General features: G+C 36.2%; 1 protein-coding gene across 6 annotated transcripts in view; it reads left to right on the top strand.

Annotated features, from left to right (window-relative positions):
* The first annotated feature begins 434 nt into the window (after positions 1-434).
* Positions 435-17,994, top strand: part of LOC140761838 (uncharacterized) — a 38,244-nt gene continuing 20,684 nt past the window's right edge. The window contains exons 1-7 of one of the 6 annotated variants that reach the window (XM_073099309.1): positions 437-727; positions 2,658-2,704; positions 5,787-5,845; positions 10,865-10,973; positions 14,779-14,888; positions 16,310-16,378; positions 16,560-17,297. In XM_073099309.1, coding sequence (XP_072955410.1) covers positions 5,819-5,845; positions 10,865-10,973; positions 14,779-14,888; positions 16,310-16,378; positions 16,560-17,297 — 1,053 coding nt within the window. In that variant the 5' untranslated portion in view covers positions 437-727; positions 2,658-2,704; positions 5,787-5,818. Of the gene's footprint in view, positions 728-2,643; positions 2,705-5,786; positions 5,846-10,864; positions 10,974-14,778; positions 14,889-16,309; positions 16,379-16,559; positions 17,298-17,994 lie in introns of all 6 variants that reach the window. The other 5 variants (XM_073099308.1, XM_073099307.1, XM_073099312.1 and 2 more) reach the window with 5 other exon arrangements.

Raw genomic sequence — 17,994 nt, 5'->3', positions numbered from 1 at the left:
AGGTTCGATTTGTAAATAGTAATAATATAGGGTGTAAACCATAATTACGTTATAAAGCAAGGTGTTATATACAAATTTTCCTAAAAAATATTTTTAACTAAGAGAGAAATTTATGAAAAGTAGAAAATAATATATTTATTCTTTTTATGTTCGAAGTGTTCACATTTTAATAATTAGTTATGGTAACTATCTAGAAATAAGGATTTGAAAAAAAGGTTAGCGATGAGACTTAGTTGAACAGTCGCTCTCGAGAAAGCGACTTTTTTGTTATACTAATTTGAAAAGTAATTTAGACAGTGTTATAGTTTTGAAAACATATTTTAGTAAAGCAGTGTGGGTGGATTTTGAAGGGTATATATTGCAAAGAAAACCATTTCGAAAACAGGAGAAAAAAGAAAAAAACTGGAAACAACCGTTCCAAGTCAACTGCCGACTTAATTTATTTTGGAGTTCAAGGTGGCTGCTTGTTTTCCTTGGAAGAGTCTTCGTAGGAGCAACCTTCCTAACACGGGGAAGACAAAAGGAATGCAGACCAAAAGGCAAACCTCTCCTCTCTCCACTCTTTTCCCAGCAATGGCTTCTAGGCATCTCCGCCTTTTGGTGCTCTTTTTCTCCTGGAATCTCTTGCTCGGTTTTGCTGCAAGCCAAGACAACTATGCCTCTGTGGTGTCGAGCTACAGAGAGCAGGAGATTTCGCTCGGGCCCTTCGATTGGACATATTTGAGAGGTCGGTGGGTGTAAAATTTGATGTTTTATAGAGTTATCTCGTTTAATGATCACTTGTTCTCGTCTGGGCTTTTGTTGGTTTTGATTCATGGTTTGACCTTTTCTGGTGGAGAATGATTGGATTTTTTTTCTTCTTTTGTTTCTAATTCATAGTCAATATGCTTATAGCTTCGACTTCATGATCATAATTCTGTTTGGGTGAAGGATATTTATTCTGATTCCTTAGTTGCTTCCGTATGAATCCGGTTAATTGTTAACAATCTTTTCTTTCATTTTGAGGGTGATGTTTCGGATTATAAGCTTCTTATAAGTTTCTAGGGTCCCTAAAAGCATGATTGAAGAAAATGTTATTCCTAATTAATGCGAAAAATTGCACATCATGTCTATGCCCACAAGGCCACAACCAGAGTCATCTACACCACCTTTCTCCACCCACGCTCCGTCACGTTTCTCTCTCCCTTTGCCTCCTCTTGATACGTGCAATAATCTAGTTTTGACAATGATGGAGTTCAAAAAGCTTACTCATTTGTGGGTCTTCAGCAGCTAATCAGTTAAAAAAAGGTTGATGTTATCACATGCTCCTCTTGTTTCAATTACGTCAAAAGTTTCCTTTTTTTCTTTTGGATTTTATATGCCTCTGAACCTTTTTTTTTATTTTTTCTTAGATTCTTTCTTCCTACTCTATATATTACTGGCTAAATGACTCTTTGAACCAATCATGTTGATGCAAATGCTGAGAAGGTAAGTTTTAGTTTGGTCCATAAAAAGATGGTCCCAAATATCTGTAATCAAACCTAAGGTCACATAAGAATTAGAAAAAGAAGGTGAAGAAAAAAAAAGAGGGAAATAGAACAGTAGAGTGAGAACCGTGAAGGTGATTAAAGTTGTTAGGACCATAAAAAAAAATAAAAATAAAATAAAATAAAATATTTGGGTTGAGAGAGGAAGGTGCACGTGCAGCCCCTCCCCTCTCCCTCTCCGGTACGCAGCGGGAGAGAAGGGATTTCACCTAATCCGAATCAGATTAGATTTAATCCTTTTCTAATCTATAAATTAAAAACCCTAATCTCTGTTTAACCATCTTAGCCCTTTTCTCTCTCTCTTTCTCTCTTCTTCCTCCCTTCTTTCGCTTCTTCCTCACCGTCGGAGTCACGCCGTGAAATCGGCCTGCCGGAGCGTCGCCGGAGTAAATTGGGGCCACCACACTCCTCCCCAGTGAGCCCTCTCTCATCCCTCTAGTTTAATTTAAATTCAAAGAGATAGATTAGAAATACCTAATTTTGGGGGTTTTCGGCCTCATCGGTAAATCTGGCCGGCCGGCGGCTTCGAGTCGCAACCGCATCATCACCGGAGGCTTCGTGCTTCGAGCCTGGCGTCGGAGATGTCTTCTACGAGGTCCTCGTGGCTCTGATCGGCGTTGGATTTCGCGTCGGCCGTCGGTGATGAGTCCTCCTCCACCTCGTGATGGACGACAGAGGAAGGGTGAGAGGGAGAGGAGAGGTTGAAGGTGGTCGTGAAGGGGTCGCCGGCGGTCACCCTCTCCCTCAGCCATCTCTCGCGTCGGTCGCGAGGGGGGGGGGGGAAGAAAAAGGGTTGGCTGGGCTCGGGTGAAACCCGAGCCAACCACCTTTTCCTTTTAAGTCGGGTCCGGTTCGGGTTTGGATTTCAGATCCACAAACCCGAACCGAACCACTTAAGTTGGTGGGCTGCGGGTTAGCCCGAGCCCAATTCAATTAATTCGGCTGGGCCTCGGCCCAATCCGATTTAGTTGATTTCTCTTGGATTGGGCCGGGCCAGCAGCCCAACCCAATCTAATGGGTAATTTTAAACCCATTTTAGTTATTTTTGGTTTTTAAATTTTAAAAATATTGTTATTATTCAAATTAAAAATTTGAATATTTTTTTTAATTATTTAAGGTGGTGAATTTCAGTACGTGAGCTAGAGATTAGAGATTTTGGTTGTCTTGCCTAGACTCAGGTGAGTGGGTTCACTCACGTGTTTATTTTATTGTATTTCGTATTGTTGTCAGACCATGTAAATTTTCTATATGCAAATTATTTATTTCACTCTCATGTATAAAATTTAAATTATTGTAATTTCTGTGTGCAAGTCTATTTATTTCATCCGTACGTGCGAAAATTTAATTGTTTTATTTTCTGTGTGCATTTTATTATTATATTTCAGTGCATCACTATATTTCGTGCTAATATTAAAATTTGTGAAAAAAAAATGAGATTAGTATTAATATGACTTAGAGAACAGTCCCGGTATAAATCGTTGCGATTTTCCGTGGTGACTCAAGTCTATCTGGAAGTCCAGGGGAAAGTCCTAAGTTAGATCACTGCGGTGACTTTCTTAGGTGACTCTGGCGGGGTTAGGGAACAGTCCTAGGAAAAATGAGAAAAACTTTCTAGGTGACTCTAACTTCTCTCAATGGTTAGAGGAAAAGACAGAGTGTGTTGATCACAGGGTGATACCCTCTGATGACCCTAACCGGATCAGCTATGAAGAAAAGTCCCGAGCGTCATCTCGAGGTGACTTCTAGTTGATGTGGATCCACAGGGTTTAGACCCATTGAGACATATGACAGTATAAATATCAAAAAGATGTAATATGTTGGAAAACGTGCAAGATTACAAGTTGTGACATTTCTCTATTGTTACCATTGTTATTATGTAGAGAGCATGCCTATTGCATACTATCATGGATATTGTTGCTTTTAGTTAATTTATTCAGCATTAATATGTTTTAAAATTTATTTGGTTCGAGTGGATTCCACTCACTGAGCTATAGTTGTTGGCTCACGAGTTCTATTATTTTTTTTTTGTATTTGTTTATTTATTTCAGGTAATAGTCAGCGGGGCGACTGAGCGTGATGTACCCGAATTCCACCTCCACTTAGGATTCACCTATTTACCTTTCCGCTCTTTTAGATTTTGTGCTTTAGATTAGAAGATTTATTTTATTTTATTTTAGTTTAGAGACTCATAAACATTAACATTGTTTATTTTATTTCAATTGCATTTAGTAATAAAATTTTAATAAAGCACATTCTCATTTTATTTATTTATCTTGTCATCGTATACGTAGAGAGTATTATTAAGGCTTCGTGCATCTCAAGCATATTGAGATGCATGGCCGGTCATGATTCCTATTTTGGGTCGTGACAAAAGTGCCCTAAATCTGTCCTCTTCGTTCTGTTTGTCTTCTCAAAGACAATGCGTTTATAAGCAAACCATTCTTATAAGCTTGGCATTATGACAAGATAATAGATCTATTGACTAAGATCATTAATTTATGAGTTATCTGTTTGTAGAACAGAGTGTATTGTATTGTTTAGAAATTAGCACTAGTGCAAAAGGATGCCCAAATTTGTGTGAAGAAGTTCTCTGTTATCTCATTAGGACCGGCCAATATATTATATAAAATGTTAAATAGATGTATAAAATGGCTAAAGGTTTAATCTTGGTCACATGATGGCTTTATTTTCCTTGACTTTTATTGTTGTGAAAAGCATGGGGTCAGTGACGCCAACGTGCGCGCACACACACATATATAATTAAGTACATTACATATTAGATATTTTTACTAGTGATACATTAGTAAGTGTGTAAAGTAGCTATATAATTCCTTGAATATGTAAAGTACCTACTTATCACTAGTAAGTGTGTAAAGTAGCTATATAATTCCTTGAATATGTAAAATACCTACATAAAATATGATTTTCCAAGTAACAAACAAGTAAATATTTCTAACAAATATTATAAGTTGATAACTATCTATCAACAAACATAAAAAACATCACAAAGAAAGCAATATATATATATGAAATATACAACTCATAGTTATCTTATGGTTTTTTGTGTACATTAATATCTAGTGCTTGTAAAATGCATATGCGGTCATTTGAAGTTTCACCCTAGATGGGGTAGTATTGGCCAAAACTTAATGAAAACTAAAACTGAAACGTATTGGTTAAGGTTGAAACCATAGTTCCTAGTTTCGGTCGATTTCGATCCTAGCCGAAACTAGCTGGTTGGCTGGTTTTAGCTGGGGTTGGCCAATCCTGCCCGAAACTAGCGGGAACGGGTGGGATTTGACTTGGATCCAATTTCTACCTGCCTCTCTCTCTCCTTTATCTCTCTCTCTCTTTTCTTTGTTTCTCTTTTTTTCTCTCCTTTTCTTTTCTTTCTCTCCTTTTCTTTTCTTTCTCACTTCTTCCATCGGCGACCGAGTAGATCCGACGACCTCCACTGTTGTTGTTGCGGTGAAGCAGCAACATTAGTTGCTGAGAGCATTTTTGAGTAAGTTTTAAATTTTGAGAGGGGGAAGGGGAGAGAGAGCTCAATATTCATCAAAATTTTAAATTTTAAGTAAGTTAATACATTTTTTAAGTTTTTAGGCTTTATATGTGAGTAATTTTTATTTTCTTATTATCCTCTCATTTTTTCTAATTTTTTTTGCATTTTTAAATAATATTTAGAATTTTACGTAATTAAAAAATAGTTCGATCTGATACGAGTGGCTATACTGCCGATACGGCAGATATGTATTATTTTTTCGGATGGCCAATACCGGTGCCAATCCTGATACTGGTAACCTTGGCTAAAACTATCAAGATTTTAGGTTTTGATATTTATTTTGGACCACAATAAGCTAAAACAATCTATTTCGGTCTAAAATATTCATTTTTTCTAGGGTTTAAAATTGGAACAAATTGAAACTGAACGAAACTTTAAACCATCAAGTGCATATCGGATACGTGGTCCGCATGTGCAACCCTATGCAGTACACATGTGTGGTCCACATTTTATTAAATTTTTTTATTAAGTTCCTCATATATATTTTACTAGAAATTGGATCATTTGTTTCTATTGACTTTCTAAGTAGCTGAGGACAAGATCCAAACTTTTTGAAATAATTTTATATTCTTATGTACTCTGCGAAGGCTATTCTTTATGTTCCTTTCTGATGGCTATTGGTGATCTTCGTCGTTAAAATACAAATATTTATTTCTCACATTGACAATTTCATAACCTGCACTTTTACTTTCTTGTAGTCGAGCTGCCACCTTGGTTTTCTTCTACGACCATGAATTTTTTGTCTGATGTGAACATTGTAAGTTAATTACAAAAAAAAAAATATGGCTTTTGTATGTACAAATGTTACTCTGCTACATCTAAAGTCTAAAGTCTTGTTGGGCTTAAGTTATGCCGCTTATTTTCGGGAATGGTGATTTTGCTTACTCTTATTATGTTCAATTATTTTATTTGGCACTTAAAATGCCTAGCAATGTCACATTTACCATGTGAAATGTGGTTGATGCTGCAAATGTGAATTTAATATTCTGTTTTTTTGGTTCCAGTACATGTATAATTGTATACATCTATGAATGCTTGTCTTTATCCATAATTACATAGAAACATCTCTGTATGTGTAATTTAGTGTGTATTGATGTATGCATAGATGCCAAACCTGACCCCTATCTATCGTAGCATCGATTCGAGGCGTCAGCAAAACCCTGGATGATTAATTATGCAAATTGCAGGGCATAATTTTAAGATGATACAACATGATATTCAAAATTTTTGAATGGATGTAGAGGAGTGATGATTTGCATATAAGGTAGTGGGTCCCATAATTTGGACACTTGTTAGAAGAGGAAGGAACTGGGAAAGTGGGAGGTGATGATGCTATTGGTTGGTTTGATAGGTTTTGGTCTTTTAGGGGGAGGAGATGGACTTTAGGGGGAAAGTCAAAACTCAATAGTGAGAGGTGATAGATTTTGGAGGTAAGCTAGGGAATAAGTGAGCCATTAGATCAAAAATCTAATAGTTATAATATATATATATATATATATATATATATATATATATATATAATTTTGGGCTTATCAAGCCGAGTTTGAGCAAGCAGGCTTGTGTTTAGGCTTGGCTCAAATATATTTGAGATGAGCCGTAGCCAACCTAAGCCCGAGTCAAGCATAAGTTGCTTGTTTATTTTGACACCCTAGTTGCTACCCTTGTTTGCAATGCTGGCAAGCACTTGAAGTGGAGATCTCCTATCATGGATTCATATTCTGGGCCATATAGCCCATGCCACATTGCCACCTCCATGCCACATTGCCACCTAACACATATTGTGTAGGCAAGAATGCGGCATTGTGCAAGAAGATTTACATGGCTTGGTATTCCACGTATGGTGCTAGGTTTCATCATATTTCTTGTGCCACACAATACTGGCATTGTTCATGTCGACCGACACATATGGTGTCCTGCTGTCTCACAAGGTGCCTACAACACTTAAATTCTTGCTTGCAATATTTGTTAAAAGGATTATACACATTAGATCACCATTGTTTTTACAACTAGCTTTTGGACATCTATATAGATTCCCCTTCTATCAAATTCAATTGTATGAGAATTGAATCAAGTCTGTTCTAGTATTTGCTTGTAGCCTTTGTAGTTGGCATGGATGTGGTTACTATTATAACTCCATTTAAAATGAAGCTAAGCTAGTTGCAGATTAAGATAGAGATTATAAAGGAATGGAAGAAGATAGCCGAGTAGATTTGTTTCGGTAAGTAGGGAGAGAGAAAGATGTAGTAGATTTGTTTTAATAAGTACAGAGAGATAAAGAGGTCAAATAATAATCATTAGTTCTCTTGGTTCAAATGAACTTTGAAAATTTGTAGGGGAGATAGGAGTCCTAGACCGACTAGATTTAGAAATATGGAAAGTAAACCAAATCCAAATTCCTTTAAGAAAAATTGAGTCCTAGGTTAAGAAAACTGAATAAGTAGAGAACTTTGAAAATCAAAATTGAGTAGGAGATGGAAATACTAATTCTACTCTAACTACGAAAATCGATCTCAAGTTGGTGGGCGAAAATTTGAGTAAGAGTAGAAGATGGAAAGCCGAATAAAAGTAGGAAAAACAAAAGTATGACAAACACAATGACAATTTCTTTTAACATGGAAAATTTTTTAGTATGTTGAGAGGATAAAACTACGGATCCGCATAAATCGGATCAATCTATATTGTATCATTTGTAGATATAAGTACTTGCAACACCCTATACAATCCGTCATCTAAGTGTTGAAATTCGTATTTCTTGCTCAGTTCATCTTGATTAACTACTCCATAAATAAATTGTCTTCATGTCGAGTTCGTAGTACATCACTATGGATCACTCCTCAAACTCCTCGTGTTTGTGGTGGTAGTCGATGTAGACTTGGTTTAGCTCATCTGATGCACTTGTTCAAACTCTGATGTGGAACTAGCACTCAGACATACATAGAAGCTTTCCTTATAATAGATGAAAATTTAACTCCGTGAGGGAACTAGAGAACTCTTCTAAGTTGAGACAAAAAATTCCTAGAGTTCTCTCTTAGATGGATGCCTCAACCTTTGCCTCTCAGTCCCTTAAAGAGAGATGAGGAACATCTATTATTTGTTCCAGGATAGGCCACTATAGGAATCCTTAAACTTTTTTTTATTCTGAACTTTTCTTTGCTATCTTATGCATGCCCTCCGGATGTCATTTATCCCGTTTGGATGCCATGTAAGTTTTCTTAAGTGAACCGTTCCGACCGTCTGAATACTCTTAGTCCTGTCCGGATGAGGTGATACATTGTTTTCTGAATTCAATTCTGCATCAATTGACTTGAAATCTTTACACATTCTGACCTTCCATAAGCTATGTAATATGGCTGTACAGTTGAATCTAATTTGTACAACTCAATTAGATGTTTTTGTCCATGAATTAAATATCGCTTTCACAATCTCCTAGAAATCCAACCTAATACCTTAAAATTTGGACTTGGAATCAAAGATTAGCCCACTTTTGATATTTTTTAACCAGATTGGTGACATCATTAGGTATTGAGGTTCAGATTGAAAGTGGCTGAAACCACCCATTTCAACTAGACTGATCTAGAGTGAAACTCAAAAATATGGTCGATAATTGTGTCCAGAAGTTGACTGATTTTCATGGAACTGAGATAGATTGGTTTCAGCTAAAACCCAATGACCATGGTATATAGTTCCCTTAAGAAGTTGACCCATTTTCCTAGACTTGCATACAATTCTAGTGGATTTCGAATAGTTGTTTGACGTTTTCTACTCTGATTAATCTTACAAGTTGTATAGGAAGGAATTTTGTATCATAACTGATGTGCTTGGAAGAGATCCAGTGTAAGTTTGATTTGTTTTCTTTTCTGACATCTAATTCATTGACTTTGTGATGAATATTCACTAATATGAATGATGCGATACCGTTTTTCTTTTTTATATCTTTCAGATGTATAAGGCTGATTAATCTGAAACTAGGAGAGATCTTAGGTTTATTTAGGTGGATTCTGCAAAATGTACTTTCTGTATCTTTCTGGCAATTTACATATATAAAGTGCTTATATATGTAATGTAGACATCTTATAAATCCATTCTGTATCTTTCTGGCAAGATCTGGAATGAACTAGAAAGTTATGCAGTCCTTTCCTGGAGGTTGATTGGTCATATGACATCACAAAGTACATAACAAACTAAAGACAGTTAGCTTGAGAAAACACAAATAATAGGTAGATAGAACAAGAATAAATTTAGACAAAAATATAATAAACTTTTGGAGTAAAAGCAGATTGTGGAAGAAAGAAACACTGATCAGCTACTCCATGTTACCTAAGGCTGTTGTTAGACCTTAAATCCACCCACTCGTAATTTAACTGATACATTGTTTTCGAATGAGCTTCGAAGAACTCATTGTGCAAGTGGTCTAGACCAAGGTTCCAAGTATCGGAATCGGGAACGGCCGTCTGATCAAACGATATGTATCAGCCGTATCAGCGGTATCGGTAGTTTCGACCGTCCGTATTGGCCTGTATTTTAAAATACAAAAAAATTCTTAATTTTTTAGAAAAATAATAATAATATAAAAATATAAATTATTCATATTTATAGTCTAAAAACTAAAAAATAAATACTATTTTCTCAATTTCTATTTCTCCCCCTTTCTACCGCTCACACTCTCTCTCTCCCACACAAATTAAAAAAACTCTTACCTTCTCTCCACTAATTCTTTTTTTATCAAACTCTCTCTCTCTTACTAACTCTCTTATCAAACTCTCTTCCTAACTAACTCTCTCTCCTACTAACTCTCTCTCTTAAAAACTCTCCTTCTCCTTCACCGACTGCCACCACTTTCCCTCTTTAACATAGTTTTTTAATTTTTATTTTCTCTCCATGTCTCTCTCTCTCCTCTTCCCCTTTCTCTTCTTCCCTCTCCCTCTTACTGCTGCAACCCACAAACTCTATCTCTTTTTCCCTTTCTTTCCCTCTCTCTTGCTCCATCTCTCTCTCTTTCTTTCTTTCCATCTCTCTCTTCCGCCCTCTCTTTCCCTCTCTTGCTCCTTCTTTTTCTCTCTCTCTTTGCCTTTTCTTTCTCTCTTACCCATGCTTGTCTCGGGTAGATCGGCCAATACGGTCGATCCCGACCTGAAATGAATCGAGTATCGGCCGGATCGGGATCGACTACGGCCGATCTCGATCGGTTTTGGCCGATCCCACTCAGGATCAGCCGAAACTAGGAACCATGGCCTAGACTCTAGAGGCAACTTCTCCTTTATTGGTAATGGAGGTTCCAGTATTATAAAGTATAAATGCTCCACTCTAGGACTCCTCTCAGCAAGAAAATATAGCTGCCTTTGATACCATAGACTCTGAAACTTTCACAAAAATAATATGTTGTTATTTGACTAAGTCCCAGTCATTTCCAGTCCTTCATAGTGAAGCCAGGATCATCCTTCCTATATGGATCAAGCAGCTACAGAAGTGCTGATAGTTAGGTGCCATCGAACTGCTAGGAGATTTTTACACAATTTGGTTTTGCAGAAGTGACTGTTTTATCTTTTTTGTCGCAATCAGTTTTATCAATGCAAGTGAGCACTTTTGCCAATAGATCTTGATATATGGAGAAATAAAGACAAAAGAAAGTAGGGAACAACAATTGGGTAGTATAGAAGTGAGAAAGCTATAAGATGTTTTGTTCAATTTTTTCCTTCTTATCATGCTTGTAGAGGGTTATACAGAAGAAAAACATTATTCCATTGTTAAAAATGTCTTTATTTACTGAATCATGCAGGATAGAGAACAGTTGAAAGAGCTTCCAAGAAGTAGGCTCCCTGTGCTTTGTTTAAAGGATGGCAACCCTTCTATTCCAGACTTATCAGAAGAGCATTTGAATAATCTATGTATGGCCTTGAACTCTTGAAAATACTTTTTTCTTGATTTTGTGTTAATAACTAGTAATTGGGGCAATATGTTTATGTTTCTTGATTTGCATGATTACTAATTGTCGGGAAACATCTGTATTTTGTGGTTGGTTGAAGTTTCTTGTTCGGTATAAGCAATGATAGCCATGTCATAGGCATGGACCGTGCCGACCACCGGCCGTGGCACGTAAGAGGAGAAAAAAAGGGATACTCACCTTCACCTTTGCCGTTGCTGTCGCCGATAGCCGCTCGCCTTCGCCGTCGCCCAAGCGCATCGAGTGCATATATATATATATATCGATTTCTCTCTCTCTCTCTCTCTCTCTCTCTCTCTCTCTCTTTCTCTCTCTCTCCCTCTCTCTCTCTCCTCTCTCTCTCTCTCCTTCTCCCTCGCGCTAGGGCATCCGATGCGCTCGGGCGACGGCGATGGGTAGCTCGACGACGAGGTCGACGGCGAGTGGCGGAACTATTAGGAGGGGTGCTGTGCGGCACCCCTCGTGCTATGTGCCGGTATGCCGTCGGCACGCCCTATGCCGGTTGGCATGGCCATCCATGGGTATAAGTAAAGCCTTTTAGACATGATACAATTCTTGCAACATACTTTGACATCGTTGCGAATCCATGATACCAGTGTCTACCTTAAATTGTTTCTTCACAGGAAAATTTCTTAGATGTTTATTATGGTAACTCCTTGTAAATCATCTAAATTTGTTTTTTTCTATCTAGTGGTAGGTTAATCTAATTTTTTGTAGGTTCAGAAGACATACTTATTGTAGTTCTTTGCTGAAGAACTTCTTTGAGTTTGATTGTACAAACATATCTCTTTTACTTTATGTTCTGCCACAAGTGGATCATTTATATTTCTACAGGTTGGTATATTTTTAGCTAGACCGAAAAGTAGTGCCAGAAGGAATGTTTGTCATTCTCATATGCTAGCTATTGTCTGTTAGGCTTCATTGAATTATAAGTGGCCTTGAGCATGCTACTCAGCACATGCTTGCCTGATCTGATCTTGAAAAGATGACACCGATACTAACTATGCCATGACACCTCCTAGTATAATAATAACATTTGCCAACTCACTATCTACTCTAAAAGGTAAAGTTGTTAGAGAACAGGAGTTATAATATTTATACTCTTAGCATTCTCTTTGACTTCCAGGCTTGGGACATTATAACAGGCCCATGGAGTGGGTTTGAATTAAATTGGCAGAGATGTTACTCTAAAAACTTAATCTGTTAGAGAATGATTGCTTTAGGGTTTGTTCTCTATATAAGAAGCAGTGTATGATGAACACACTACTTTTGGTAGAATATATTGTTCGTCCTATCTGCTTCTCTTCTCTTTGCTCTCTTATACTTTTGTGATAGTGATCACAAACTTTCTTTGTCGACTACGCCATACACATTACAGAACATGTCTTAGTACTAAAGTATACAATTTCGAGAAGATATGGTTCATAGTTCGACTAAATTTAGAGCTATGAAAATTAAAAGTGCAAGTAAAAAACCAAAAGTGATTTAGTGTAGGAAACCGAAACCAAGTAAGAAAAGAAATCTGAAATTTACTTAAACTAAAAAAAGTGAACTTAAGTCGATGAGTGAAAAACTGAGTCCAAGTAGGAAAATATTTTCTAAAAAATGTAAAAGTTGATAACGAATAGAAAATTAAACACGGCAAACACACCACGCCATATTTTTTAACGTGGAAAACCTCTCTTGTAGAGAGAAAAAAATCACAGACCCACCCAAAGCTGATTAATCTATTTTACCAAGCAATAGAAACAAAATTTACTTACAACCTCTCCCGCAACTTCAATGCCATAGTGTTTAAATAACCTCTTAAATTGGAACAATCTTATTAACTATCCTTGTGAAGTAGAAAGTCTCTCTTTGATAAGTATTGGAGCTACGTGTTAACTCTCAATCCTCATGTCATTGTGGTACATATCAATGGAGACTACATCGGTTCAGGTCCCCTGATTTTTTGGGTCATTATCTGTTAAAGCATGCTATTCAATTACATTTAATTTATCAATGAATTTGTTATCACAAATGTATTGCACTTACAAAGTACATATGAATTTTCAAGTGATCTTGGGGGAAAATATGTTACAAAGAGAATGAAGTGATATTGGACATTTCTACGGAGGCTATTTATAAAGTACAAATGATCTATGAGCAGCCTGATACGAGCTGAACAGTATCTTGAATAATATGGGGAACTTGTGATTGACATTGCTGGAGAGAAATGTATCTGTCTATTTGAAGGTTGCTTGAAGATAGAGTGGGAGAGTTTTGATACTTAACTAATATGAAAATGAGATTTAGTTTCTTATGAGAACCAGAATCCTAATCATTCTTAATACATTATTTTATTAAAGGGTCGTTTACACTAGTGATGGCCATGCCATCATCGGCACGCCCCCCCGTGCTAGTGGCATGCCCCCTATAATATTTTTAATAAATTTTTTAGGATATTTAGAAATATTTTTGGGTCTTTGGTATGTCAATCTTTGATTTTTTTTGTCTAAATATATGTATTAAAATTTAAAATCTACATTATCTTTAGATTATTTTTGTAAATAACCTATTTTTATTAAAGATAAAACAACAGTTGAATATAAATATTATTCAACACATAATATGATTGAATATATTCATTAAAATTAATATTAATGATTAAACACTCTATAATATGATTGAATACTCCATAATATAATTGAACATATAATAACATTCAATACATAATTAATAATAGTTCAATATTAAAATTAATATCTAGTTGAACGTAGAATGATGAGGAGGATCAAAGACTTCATATGCTAGCACAAGAATAATACGGAAATGTTGCGTTAAATACTGTCGATATTCTTCAAAACTTATTCACTGATAATATTGCTCGTTATAACGTCTCACATAGTCTTCATAGAAATAAAAATTTTATAATTCTTCAATGATATGATATGGATATTGAATATATACGGGAACGACTAGCACAGGCACAGGTACAGGTACACCATAAGCATATGAAGAGTATGGATATGGAGTATAATAAGGGTGTTGTGGCTCTGGTGGGTGTGATTGATATGATGGTAATGATGATGAACTCATATCATCCTGTGGGCGCATCTCTCCTGATGTCCTGCTACCTATAGACTCAAGCCATTCTCTCGTCTGACTATAATCATATTGAGCTTGAGATGGTCCCTTTCCTTTCTTCTGTCTTTGATAAATTCAGTTTTATGGTTGTCTAGGTCTAGCAAATAAATTATCATTTTCATTTTAAAAAATGACAAATAAGTTGTTATTTAAAAAATGACAAATGACAAAAGTTAATTGATGAAAATAAGAAAAAGTAAAAAAAAATGGGTTCTACATGTCATATCATGTTTGTTAAGAAAATAAGTAAAGTTGATTTGATAAATATTGATAGAAATAGAAAAAAAAAAAATATGTACATTGGTACATGACCGGCACGAGGCTGTGCCGGACGGCACGTGACCGTGTTAGATCGGCACGGATCGGCATGGCACACGTGCCGGTCGGCATGGCTCGGCACGGGGGTGTGCCACTAGCACACCCCGTGCCAAGTGTTGTGCCTCTACTGGCACGGGGCGTGCCGACCAGCACGGCCTTCCTTGGTTTACACTAATTATTTTGCAATAGAATCTCAGAAAATTTAGTGACGGTATTTCATGGCTCCTTTTTCTTGAGTTCCTATGCCCTTTTTTATTTGTCTCTAATGGTCAACATGATCTTAATGGGAAGTTACTTTGTTGCAGTGTCAAATTTTCTTAAGAATGGTTCATTTATGGTTGCACAAAGAGTGTTCAGTATGGAACAATGCATTCCATTCCAGGAAAATATGACAATCACCTTGACAAACGAGCAGGTTCTATCCTTCATTCCAGATAATGTAACCAGTTACTGACTCAGACTACTAATATCAAATTTATTACTCAAACCTCTTTATGGATAAGATACATTTATTGCTGTTAGCCAGACAACAAACTGTGGTGAACATGAACATGAACATGTTAGGAGTGAAACTTCTAATATATCCAAATTGAAACTCACCTATGCTCCATCACTAATAGAAGTGCAGATAATGTGATGCATGTGATTACCTTACATGAAATTTATGAGAATTTGATCTTAGATGCTAGTCTTCTACAGCAGGTGATCAAGTACAACTTATTGCAGCATTATTGAGGATTCAACTTAATGAATTTTAACTATTATCTTCTTGTCTGACGTCTTATCCTAAGATGTCATGTATTGGGGAAGAAACTTTGTTTTAACAGGGGTAAAATGTGATTACCCAGATCTTAATTTCCTTAATTAATCTATCTACATGTGTACATATTAGATTATTCAATTCTAGCGTCCTTCGTAGTGAATGAACATCAAACCTTGAATTCTTAACAAGTTTTTATTTGATCTTTTGAAACATATACATGGGATGTGATCCATGTTAAGCCCACAAATTCCATGCTTCTCTGAATCTAAAACTTCTGTCTGTGATAATTCTTGGTGTGCTCTTGAAGAAGTCATCACTAGTTGTCTGTTTAGAAATATTCTGCTTAACTTTAGCGTAAAACGTAGGTTTCTCTGTAAAGTATATGCCATAGCACAAGTTATTGCAGGCATTTTTGTTTCACTCACTGCAGCCGTATGTCAATTTTGGAGCAATCAGTACCAGAATCCACTAAGTGCACAGACTACAGGAAGATGGGCAGCAACAATAACTGAAAACACTAACCAACTGCTTCTTAGGCTCAGATATTGAGTGGTAATATATGAACTCTGATAACTTATTAATTATTATTGACAAAATACTCAACAGTACCTTGATGAAGTATGAGTGAGCTAGATAGAGTCATTATCTGCAGTTCTACTTTCTAATGGCCCTAACTGTTCAATTTTTCTGTTTGTTCTGCTCTTTACCCAGAGAAAAAGAAAAATAAAAAGAAGAAAAGCTGTCTGATTCTTGTATAGTAACTTCTGTGTGCAAGCTTGTGAAATAATGTTACTGTCAAAATCCAGTGAAACCAGACAGAAACAAGTAGGATTAAAATCTGCGTTGGCACCCTAAATGGAGCATTGTGAACCATCTTTCTCTAATTGTGGAATATCATTTCTGTACATTTACTTCTTTGAAGCTTACTATGTCGTGATAATAGGGTACTAAATTTATTTTCATCTTCTCACTAAATCATCAGGACAGAGGAAATTGTCTCTTTTCTTTTTCATTTTTGTTAGTTTATACTCTAAATGAAATTAATGATATTGAAGTAAGGAGCAATTTTACAGATATCTCCTGGAGTATGGTACATTGCATTCTTCAATGGCCTTGGACCTTCTCGCACACAGTCAAAGATGGTACACTATTATCAAGCACTAGAATTAGTAGATACTTTTGCATCCAACTGCAGTGGTATCATACAGTCAGTTACTTTTTTTTTTGTTTAATATTTGGCGTAAATTTCTTATTTCTGGATTGTTGTGTCCTTTGCTATTATATTCCTTTTCTATACATAATAATCCATGGCTGCAAGTGCAGATCAATCGAGGCAAATCATATAGTATCATTACCAGCATAATTGTAGAAGGTTGCCCTAGCACATCAATATGGGGTCCTTACTGTAACCAGACGATTGACATGATGTCTTGTTCTCAACCTGTACAAAGAAAGAAGCCAAGAAATCTCATGGATTTAAGTATGTACAGTTTGGGTGCACTGAACCATCGTATAAGAAGTGAGGACCACAATGAAGCTAATCAACTATTACCTAGACAAAAAGGTGCAACGGAGAAACTAGTGGACAACAATAATACCTCCACACTGACAATACAAAGTTCAATTATGTGCAACAATTTGAATGAGTCATCATGTCTCAGGCACGGGGAGCTAAAGTTCTACTTCTTGGACATAGTTGGTATAGCATCCCAGTTTGAAATTACTGCTGGTGCTTTCCACCTAAATCCGATGACTTTAATGAACAATACAGGAAATTTTAGTCAAGTTGTCCTAAAGTGCTATGTTCGCTATAACGCGATACCGCTTAAGAGTTCACATGATCATTCTGCTGATATAAGCAAGGAACCTCTAATTATAAAGTCACCAAAAATTGGACGCTGGTACATTGCTGTTCAGGTGGTTAACCAGACAGAAGTGAATGGGATTATACAAGAAGCAAGTTTAGAGACTAACATGTGTTTCTCCTTGGAGTGGCAAATATTTGATTGCTTTAATGGAAAGGCTGGAAGTGGTTGTTCATGGGATATGTATATGCTTCAGGTAGGATATTGGTAATTACTTCCTTTATCATTACTAAGCTGCTACTATTTCATGTGGTTTAATTATTCACCATAAAGCGTAGATATAGCTGTCAAACTTTATGCTTATCACTTCTATACATCCATTTACTGTAGTATAGTTCTCTCTTATATTATAATCTGCCAAAGAAGTGAAAACTGAATAGGAGTGTGGAATATTGCAAACTTTATAGTTGATTTAGAACCAAAAGATTTACCAGGGCCTACAGATGCATATTTTTCTTCCCACCTAAATTCCTCTAAATGGGAATTGACTTAAAAGAGCCCACACACGATCAGTTTGCTTTTTCAGTTTCTTTATTGTACACTGAGGAAATATTTTGCATTACCAAATAGGTTGAACTTCTGTATTGCAATTAAAGGAGGTAGAATTAGTCAAATGACTCAAATCCCCCCTTCCCCCAAATCCCAGCTACATAAATGCGTACTTAATTTCAGTTTTCACTGCTTCTGCTTCACTACTTTGTCATTAGTAGTATTTGGACATATTGCTTTGATCCTAAAAATTCTAATCTTTACATAGACACATCTATCTATGAGAGATTTTAATCGTTACTTTTGTTTGTAGTGCAAAATTTGAGATACTAATATTCTAATCTGATAAATGTTGAAAGCTGCCTGTCATAGTGATTTCTGCATTCTTACGTTTCTCTTGCCTG

The sequence above is a fragment of the Typha angustifolia genome, chromosome 7, assembly GCF_048772165.1.
Source record: "Typha angustifolia cultivar Huaian chromosome 7, ASM4877216v1, whole genome shotgun sequence".
Lineage (NCBI taxonomy): Eukaryota > Viridiplantae > Streptophyta > Magnoliopsida > Poales > Typhaceae > Typha > Typha angustifolia.
Note: the sequence above shows the minus strand (reverse complement) of the source record. Positions and strands in the feature narration are given on the sequence as shown.